The 10546-nt window shown below is 46.5% G+C and overlaps 1 protein-coding gene across 1 annotated transcript in view; it reads left to right on the plus strand.

Annotated features, from left to right (window-relative positions):
* The window catches only part of RNF24 (ring finger protein 24), a 28479-nt gene extending 23359 nt beyond the window's left edge, over nucleotides 1–5120 (plus strand). The window contains exon 5 of the mRNA XM_027846151.1: nucleotides 143–5120. Within this exon, the coding sequence (XP_027701952.1) occupies nucleotides 143–281 (139 nt within the window). The 3' untranslated portion in view covers nucleotides 282–5120. The remainder of the gene's footprint in view (nucleotides 1–142) is intronic.
* The last annotated feature ends 5426 nt before the right edge of the window (nucleotides 5121–10546 follow it).

The following is a 10546-nucleotide window of genomic DNA, read 5'->3' on the forward strand; positions in this document are numbered from 1 at the left end:
AGAAAGAAAGAAAGAAAGAAAGAAAGAAAGAAAGAAAGAAAGAAAAACCAGAACTGGGCAGTGAGCTCCTTGGCATAATGAAGGGATTGCTACAGCACAGGTGACTGATGCCTCCCTTCCTCCTTTGTCTTTCACTTTCCAGGTGCCTCATTAAGTGGCTGGAAGTTCGAAAAGTGTGTCCCCTCTGCAACATGCCTGTTCTACAGTTGGCCCAGCTGCACAGTAAACAGGACCATGGTCCCCCACAGGGGCCCCTCCCTGGAGCAGAGAACATAGTATAGCTCTTCCCACGAAACAGACTCTTGCACACACGATATCGAAATGAACCCCAGGCAGAGAATTTCAAGTCTGTGAATTGGCCGTTTCCTGCAGTGATGCATCAGTGATCCCCATGTCTCCCGACGAGCCTGGAGCCCAGATGTTTGGATCTTGTCACAACCAGAACCCTCTGCGACCATCCAGTGCCCTGGCCCAGCAGTGCCTCAGCCTGCAGACGTGGGGGTCAGGAAGCACTGACCGCAGGACGATCTCCTGTGAGCTCTGTCACCGTATGTGCAGCCCAAGCATTTGTGTCCAAGTAGAGTTTGCCTTTGCTAAGCAAGAACGGGTGATGGGTAAGTGTGATAGAAAGGAGTGTGGACTGAGCCTTGGAGGCTAGCCCCCCCACCCCTCCACTACCAGGTGAAGACATGTGCAGACCATGCATGAAACTTTGCAGCAACGGAATGCCTCCTGTGGTCAGCCAGCAGTTACCTCATGATGAAGCAGTGGTTGGTGAGGCCAGCAGTGCCAGCTCAAGGCTCACTGACATTCTGTTCCTTGAGGGAGGCTTTCTTGGAATCCTGTGGTCCTAAGCAGCGGGGGGCCTCACACCCACTGGGCAGGGCACGTTTTCACCGGGAAGCGTGGCATCTGGAAGAGGAAGCAAGGGCCAGAGGAGTTTGGGGCTTTGCCCTGCAGCACTTCACCCTGGATTTGTGCTTCTGTTCAACCTCCAGGCGTCAAATAACATGAGACAGATAAAGAACTGGTCTGGGCAGAAACCATCGTGTTCTTACCAGGACTTCAGCCAGCCAGAACTGAGTAACCAAGCTTCTTCAGGAGTGATGGTGATAGCCAGAAGACCCAAGTGGATGAGGGAGCATCTGGGCTGGGTCATCACCGCCCCTGATGACCCAAAGGGAGTCCACAATCACACAGCGTTCACGGACTGGGCCACCAGTGGATGGACCAATGACTCTGTAGGCAGACTGGACACAAACTCCCCTGAAAACCAGCACCCTTAAAAGAACCGAATACCCAAGGCCAGGCCGAACTTGACAAAGTGAGAAATGTTGCTCCCCCAACCTTTCCCTTTTTTCTATTCTCCAAAAACCTGTCAGTTCAACCCCAGGTCTCCCTTTCGCTTCTTGCTCTCCTCTCTCCATCTCTTGTTCTTATTAGAACAAAACGTCTGTTGTTGAGTTTCAGGTTAGTTCCAAGGCACTGTACTTAAAACATCCCACGGAGGGAGCACTCAGTATTTTCAAAAATATTTGAACTTGTAAATATTGTCTTCAGCAGCACAGGGTTAAGGACCCATTGGTTGTGTGTTTAGCTTTGTACTTGGATCTGGAACACTTCATTAGTTTAAAGCATATTTATAGAAGAATTTAGATGGCTTTTTTTCTCCTTGGCACTCACAGATTTTTATGGAAGTGGCTCAAAAGTATCTGATCTTTGGGGATACCAGAATATTTTGTAAATTAACTCTTATAAAGAAGCAGACGGTCTGGTTAGCTATTTTCCAGAGTCCATCCTACCTGCTTGGCATAATTTCTTTATAGCCCTCATTATGTCCACATAGGCTGCTATGCCTTTAAGATGTCCCACACCTGTGGGTAGTGGGGACTTTTTTCTTTGGAACATGGCAGGTGCAAGATTGAACTAAAAGTAAGAGATTTCATCTTCAAGTGCTTCATACTTTGCACCCTAATCCCCACCATCCGTTAGAAGTTTTTTAAAAAAGGAGCATTCAGTTGATTCAAGGGTTAAGAGGTTAGAGAAGGAAAATTATTATTAGTTTGAAAAAACATTGAAAGTTGAGCTCACTTTGGAAACTGCTGCTCTGGGGAGCCATGATGGACTGTTTCCTATGTATGACCTGTGTGTTATCTGCAGGCTGTCCTGTTTCCTTAACAAGGTAGTGGACGTGAAGGCTATTTTTATATTAGAGTTTTAACCTGTTCAGCTCCATGCTTGTTTCCTCAGCCACTGATAGAAAGGCTACCAGTTCCAAGCACTCCCACCTCCCCTCGTCTTAAAATGTCTTTCCTTTTTCTGTATTTGTGGCAGTTGTTAAATGTTGGGAAACCAATAGATTTGCCTAGCTTTGATGAAACAGGCTTACAGTAAAACATTTTTAGTGACCAATGTCAAGAGAGAAGATTTGGCTCGTCTCTGGATCTTTACAGCTTAGTTATTGTTTACAACCAGATCCTAGAATTTTCCAGGAACACGGAACAGCTTTGGAATAAGCGCCATTTCTTCCATATTGGGCTACAATCAAAACAGAAGTCAGAAATCTGGAGACTGGTGAAGCTTTTAGCTTGTGTTCTCCTTCCCCTCCAAAGTGGTTTTCTTCTATCCCGACTGTCTGTGGAATTGCATCCTTTGGGGAATGCTGACTGCCCTGCTTCATTGGGTGGGGGACCTCACCAAGTGACTTTATTTTTTAAGGGCAAAACATTTTAGTCCAATATCTTAAATACGGTTTTCAACCGCAAGCTTGTTCAGATGTTTACCCTGTAATCCCAACTGAACTCCAGTCCACTGAAGACCAAAGCAGCAGGACCGAAATGTCTTAGTATTTGCAGATCAGAAAGTATCTGAACTTGGTACAGTCATTACAGATGTCCATCTCATGTCTACAGTATGGAAGTGTGGTTAATGTCCAAGCAGAAAGCCGAAGCTGTCCCCACGAATCCATCTTGACACTTGTTAATATGCGGTATGGACCGAGGTTAAGAAAGAAGTTGATTGGTAGAATTGCATCGGGGGATTACAGAAATCTATACTCTCGGTTCCGCTTCGTCATCAACTCCTCTAATGTAGTATAAGGACACCGTGCCAAAAGCCAAACACGTCTTTCAGACTCTTAAGCCTTATGACTCTAGCGACCCTGACCCAGGAGATAACAGAGGTAGAGATTCCAGAGTCTTGGTGCTGGGAGGGACTGGAGAGGTCCTCTCAGCCAAGCCAATGGGTCCTTGCTTAGAGACTTTCACCAGTTGAATTCTCTGCTCTTTCCCAAACTGGTTCTGCACTGATGTAAATACCAAATGGGCTGTGTTTGTGTACTCTTTGGATTCTGGCCAAAACAATACGGAACTGTTCAGTTCTTTGACACCAGTATTAAATCCAAGATAGAGAAAGAAGGAATGAGGAAAAAACCCCTTTGATCATTTCATCAAGCTGAAAGCCCTGGTAAAGTCACTGATACCACCTGATCTCTTGCTGTCCCTTGGTGAAGAGCCAGGGGATCTTAGCTGTTTGTTTAGATGTTTGGGGACCTTTGCCTACTTACTGATCAATGATTTTTGTGCTCTTAACTGAAATGTGAAGAAAGGAGGCTAAAAAGTTGGACTATGCCAGCAGGCTCTTGGGTCATTAGAGAAGCACTTTGCTGGCCATTCATTCACCTTCTCCAGATGCTGAACTGGAATCTGCCATGTTCTTTGGGATTCAGGGATAGGACACAGAATTCCAGGCCGGAAGGCAGCACAGGCCTTCCTCGCTTTCTTAGCTGCTTTGCCTCCTGTTAGGGAGGAATTCAGTTGGTCTGTTCCACAGCAGAGTCTGGAGCATTTTTTACTTCCTCAGATGTGTTGAAGGTAGACAGGATACCTGCTAGGAGGTATTTAGGGATAATGAATAAGTGAACAAATGCAAAAGTATCCAGCACCTCCTACTCTGTGCCCGTTGTACTAGGTGCTGGGATACAAATGCAGAAGTGAGATAGATGATCCCCGCCCTCTAACAATGGAGACAACACTTGTAGATCAGATCTTGAACATGAAGCAAGCTGGGCTTGTATTTTTTCCCTATTTGCTGAATCCCTCATACCTAGAAGTAGCCTGTATCACTTGGCAGTGGTAATGTTATTACTTATCATGATGCCTATTAGTGCATCATGATACAGTAACAACATAATTAGACCAGGTCGATGACCGACAGGGAAATGCTTTTCAGGCCAGCACCCCTTCAGTTACAACATGGACCTCATTAGAGTAGTGAGACTTCCCTAGGGCACTGGATCCCCTTCAGACTTTGACTGGTCACCAATCCAGGAGCGCTCAACGTGCTGCCCAGGAACCAGTGGCCCCTGTATCTTCCCCTTAGGAACAAAGACCTCAGGCTCTCCTCTGATCTTCCTGGGCTGAAGCCTCTCCCTGCTTCAGCTGACTTGCCCATTCACTGCTTTCTTGTCCTGTAGTGTTCATGACTACCTCGGATGCACCATTGCCAACAGCCGGGGTGGGGGAGAGGGGTGTCCCGCCTCAGAGAGCTTGCCTGCTGCGTCTTCACACGTTAACCCAACGCAGTGATAGGTCCCCAGAGCTCATCCCTGGGGTTGGCTGACTGGCCGGGGAGGCCTCAGCCCTTCCGTTGGTCGTAGTTAGTTCATCTGGAAATGCTGATTCCAGAATCACGGAACAAGTGGAGTTAACATTTTTTGAAACACGTTCCTTTCCAGTAAGGCATATCATTGGCTTGGCTGCGACATAATGGAATTCTCTGTTTCTATACAAATTAGAAACTTTCCATTTCCTCCCTCACCCTTGCCATAAATGCCCTTGATTTGACCTTTTAAGTGCCAACTGAATGGTGATCCGATGGAGACCTTGTCAGAGCATTCCTGGTAGCTTGAGTCAACTGCGTGGGAGTGGCAGGTACAATCAACGTTTTCCACTCCCCTTGTTTAGCCAGGTCTTTTCCATTGATTGTTAGAGTTCATGGAAACGTTGCCCTTATCCTCAGCAATTCCCTAATGAAGATGAAGAGTCCAGATGTGATGGGAGATGGATGAAAAGCAAAGGGGCCACAAGCAGCCTGTGAGGCTGCCTGGAAGATCTCTTCCCCCCCCCCCCCCCCCCCCCCCCGTCCTCCCCCACCCCTCCCCCTTCCTCCCCACCCTCCCCCGTCCCCATGAGGGTTGACTTGCATTTGTTTTCCAGCTGGTGAGTTGGAAAGGCCCAGGGTCCTAGTGGCAGCTAAACTGGCTTGTAACTAGACTTGGAATTGGCTATACATATGCATGCCATGTATATTAGTATGTGTACCATATTAATTCATTTCTTTTCCTTTTTCCCTGTGTTGTTTTGAGGAGAAAACAAGAATGATTTTTTTTAAACATAATTCCTTCCCTACACATTCTTTTATCCTATCTTGAAACAAGCTGCTGGGAGCAGAGTCTTACTAAGCCAAACATGGCTTACCCCGGTCGGGAAAGGGGGCCTTCTGTTGTGAATTTGGGGGATCACTGATGTATTAGGTCAAATTATCTTGATTCCGATGTGGTTATGTGTTTTTTGAGGTCATGGGAACATTGTCATAGTTATCCATTTTCACTTTTATAGTTATTCATTGGTTGGGGGAAGAATTATGTGCAAACAGAAAGAGCACTGAATTTGGAACCAAAAGAGCCAGGTTCAAATCCTGACTTGCTACTGGCGTGACCTTGGGCAAGTCCTTTCTTGTACCTGGACTTCAATGTGCTCCTCTGTAACCCAAGGGGCCTAAATGTGTGTATACAGTAATGAGGGTTAGTATATCATCCTCCCATGGGACAGTCTCTGGTAGGGTCAGTAAATGAGGCCTATCCAGTGAACTCGGGGCCACATCTCAACTCTCCCACCCTAATAAGGTAGGTTGAAGGTTTGAAAAGCCCGTTCTTCACAATAACTGTGAGGTAGGGATCGCAGGTATGCTTATCCCTATTTTACAGCTAAGTAAGACTGAAAGCCAGAGAAGTCGTCACTTGCTCTGGATCACATAGCTAGTAATTATGGAGTTAGGATTTGAACCCAGATCTCTTTTGACACCAAGTCTAGTGCATGTCCAACTAGGTCAGGCTGCCTCTCTGGTCACCCACAAATTGCACAAGAGACCACGATCCAGATCTATGCACCATTTTCCCCCTTGTCTCTTCTCACTCCTGGGCCGGGCCACAAGGCATTTGGTTCCCCTCGGCCTGTCCTAACCCTGGGCCAAAAACACTTGATTCCTGAGCCTTGAAACTGAAACATGAAAGAGAAAGCAATCCTAACGAGAAGCACTTTTCAAATCTTATCAGACTTTCTCCTCTCTATCCATCTCTCTCTCTCAAATCACAGCCTGACTTTAAACATTTCTTTATCCAAACTGCAAGGGGTTGTTGAGGAAAGGGAGGAATGTTTTGCACTTCATTGCAATGAGCATTGCCACTGATTGCCATGTGGCTCTCTGGGTAAGTAAATCGCTGTGTTTTTAATAAATGAAGATAAGAATCTCAAAGACTAGGATACATTGCAGAGTGGGGCAGGAAAGCAGAACTCAGATACTTACTCCCATTTTATAGTATGTAAAAATATCTTGAAAATTAAGTATTTTGAAGTTCAGATTTAGGATCTGTGTTTGTAGAGAAAAGTAGTTCTAATCATCATTAGTTAAGTGTCTACTGTCTTCATTTGCCAGACCACATTTTGTGTGAGTGGCCAAGGATCCCAAAATCTGAACTGTGTACCCTTACCCTCACTGTGAGGTATGAGCTCTTGATGCTGGAACAGATTTCTTCTAGAACCTAATCCCTACAAATGTCAATAGAACTCATTTCTAACTGCACTCGGGCTGCCCAGATCCTGATACCAGCACCTGGACCCCAGAATCAGTGCCATCTTGTTAGCTGGGGACAGGGCTTAGGCCCCCAAGTCAGCCTGAGCAGAGTATGCCAAGATACTGCTCCTCAGGCGAGCTTTCCTAAGATCCCTATTGACTGTTTCTTAACCCTCGGGATGGCCGGAATACCATTCTCCTTTAACAGAATGGTTGCAAGGCAAAACATCTAGTATTAAAGAATGAATAGAGAGTGACTGTCTCCAATGAAAGAATCAACAGTTCCTTCCATTCCTGTGAAGGGGAGTGTTTCTAGTCACTGGGTTTGCGTCTTGTGACAGTTCCCAGAGGTAATCTTTGTGCAGTGATGCCCATGGGTTATTCAAGTAGATATTGTGTAACTCCTGAAGAAGTTTATGAAACTCTGAGCCTCTGGTTTCATAGACATATTTGTACACTAAAAATTCTGCAGCAGAATATTTTTTAAAACATTCGCTGTTTTTGTAAGCTATATTTTTGTATATTTAATTGCTATTTTAAAATTCTAATGCATCTTTTGCTAATCACATTCTTGTTTTAAAAAATAAAGTTTGCATGTGATTGACTTGAAATGTAAATAAAAGCAGATTTTGAAAATACATATTGTCGGAGTAACATTTCTTCTTTTTGTGGCAGTCTTATTGGGGTCACCTAACCAAGATCCCATTTGAACAAAAAGCCTTTCAAACTGGTTGGGGCATCTGTGAAGAAACAAAATATATCATTAAGTGTGGGCGTTTCCCAGTAAAGGAAGAGCTCATTCTGGAAGATTAACTGACGAATGACATTGGCTGAGCCCTTTGCTATGAACATCCCACATACTGTATTAGATGCCATGGAGGAGGCAGAAGAAACAGGAGATACTGCTTTCTTTGTGAAGGTGAGGAAAAGCGATCTGTGTTACGGAGCATTTGTGCCTTAGAGGCTAGAAAAGCTTAAAATATGCCAGATGGGAAGGCAGAAGTTTCTTTGGAAAGAGCTGATTAGTGTTTATTTCTCTCATTTCACATAATTCTCATGCTTGCCACTTCACTATCAGTGCAAGGCTACTGGGGTTTCCCAGCATACCTTGGGCAACACCAGTAGTGAGCTCAAGAGAACCACACCTGCCCAAGGCCTTTTCAGTAAGGAGGGAGTGCAGGGAAGGGCTGGAGAGCGATGTCTACCCCAAAACAACCTAACCCAGCATGCCACCATGGCTGCTGTGGTCACCAAGGCCCAAGAGAGAGAAAGACATGTCTACTCCAGAAGTAGCCCAATCCCCTTCCATGCCTGGTACCAGAACTTCCACCCCTGGAGGCAGAAACAATTTTAATGTGTTCTTGAGAAATTCTCACATTCATTTCTTACCTCTTCATTCCTAGCCTGATACCCCTTGGCCATTGCCTTCAGGACTTACTTGGGCCTTCCAGTTATGTGACATAATTCTTAGCCCAAGATTCCCTGCTAAAACAGACCAATATATCCTGCGTTTAGCCAGTTGGTGATGGTGACAGAGAAGAGTTACCATTCACCGTGTTAGGCCTTGTGGTGCCCGGAGGTGGTCACAGGAAGGCTATGAAGAGAAGATGGCCTTCGCCCTCGAGGAAGGCTCTAGAGATAGGCATTAATAACCAACACCTAATCGAAGCATCAGGGAATCTCAACTCCAGAGCTGCAAAGGGCATTGGCAGTCATCTGGTCCAACCTCCTCATTTGACAGATGAAGAAACAGAGAAGGAAAAGGCCTACTCCTGAGTTCTTTCTCCTACACTGTGCCAACTGAAAGGTCTGTGCCCACCATTTTGTACATGGGTCTCTTGTCTCCCAACTAGACAGTAACCAATCAATAAGCATTTATTAATTGCCTTCTATGTGCCAGGCTGACTTGATAATTGATGAAATGATGGCAGGCACACCTGGTTCTTTGGCTACTCTCTGGGACAGACCATGACTGGCGTAGGAAATCACACTTTAATTAAGCACAGAGGGTATGAAGGCAAAATTTACATGAAGGCAGAGGCAGCTAGGAGGGTGGAGGGAGGCAGGCAGTGTGAGGAAGAGGATGGCAAGGGCATAAGGCACATCACCTCAGGAGTTGGAAGCCTGGAGCAGCACGGATCCTTAGGAGGTGGAGGAGTCATGGGGGTTAGGAGGTTGAGGCCTTATTTTATAGGGTTTTTTTGGGGGGGACAGACTAACTTCTCTGCCTTCTGGAGGTTAGTTCATTAGCATATCCAAATCATCTCAAAACTCTTATTAAAACTTTAAAGTTAACATGTCCACACCATCTCAAAGTTACTCATGGTGTTGATGGTCTGGAACTAGGGAGGTCTGGAATTTGTCTGGGATTGATGTACCATTAAGACCAGGAGCCCGGACAGCAAAGCCTAGGTGGCCTCTGCTGATTCAGCACATATCCCCAGGATGTGAATTCTGGCTAACAGCAGACAGTTTGTAGATTCTGCTCCTCTGCTCTTTGGGACAGTTTGGAGGTGGCCTCCAGGTTCCCCTGTGCAATCTCATTTCCTGCTGTTGCCCCTTTATACCAGCTGCTTATAAACTGACTATACTCACTGGACAGGCCAGGGGTGGTCAGGGAACCAGAATAATATATGCTTTCCACCCACGGGCACCATGCTAGTGCCTTACACATATCTCCTTTCATCCTCACAACCCAGGGAGGTAGGGGCTGCGACCCCATAAAGCAGCCAGAGGTGCAGAGCCTGCACCTCCCCACCACCGATGCAGGATGGGATGTTCATTCAGCAGAACTGCTCTCGGCTTCTCCCCTGTGGTTTTCCGTATACTGAGAGAGACACAGGATGAGATCATCATAGTGACTCACATTGTGTCTCGAAGACTTACAAAGCTCTTTTCATACACTATCTCATTTAATCCTCACAATGACCCCACTGGCAGGAGCTATCAGAGAGGTTTCGCAAGCTGCCCAGGCCACACAGCTCATGAGTGTCTGAGGAAGGGCTGGAATCTCTTTCTTGCTGACTTCAGCCCCCTTCCCAAGGGCGCTCATATGGCCTGTTCATGTGGGAGCGTCCGGTGGCATTTGCCTCCAACGCGCAGGACCCCCGGCTCTTGTGGCTGTGGAGACCCGGCGTCTTTCTGTCCTGCCACGTGGCCTCAGAAGCGTTTCCTGCCTGGCCCCATCCCTGGATAGGTATCTCCAGCCTTCCAGAAGACAGCAGGGTGACAGAAAGGACCAAGGCGGGGAAAGAGATCAAAGAGAAGGAAGAACTTGGCCAGAACATGTACTTGGCGATAAGAAAGTCTGTACAGAGGGGCAGCTAGATGGCCCAGTGGATAGAGCACCAGCCCTGGAGTCAGGAGGACCCGAGTTCAAATCCAACCTCAGACATATGATACTCACTAACTGTGTGATCCTGGGCAAGTCAATTAATCCCAATTGCCTCGCAAAAAAAAAGGAAAGGAAGGAAGTCTGTACAGGCAGGATTCCTGTGCTCGAGTCCCAGCCCCTCAATCAGCTGGCTAGGTGACCCCAAATAAGTCACTTCCCAAACCGGGCCTTCCTTGGCTCAGCCAGAAAAGAGAGGGGGTGGCATCAGACTCAGCAATATTCAGGGATTCCCTCCCTCTTCAAATCCTCTCGGGGCACTCTGCAGCACTCCTCTGAGCCTGGCTAGCTGAGCCTTATCTG

Source organism: Vombatus ursinus, unplaced genomic scaffold, assembly GCF_900497805.2.
Source record: "Vombatus ursinus unplaced genomic scaffold, bare-nosed wombat genome assembly UNPS02015066.1, whole genome shotgun sequence".
NCBI classification, from domain to species: Eukaryota; Metazoa; Chordata; class Mammalia; order Diprotodontia; family Vombatidae; genus Vombatus; species Vombatus ursinus.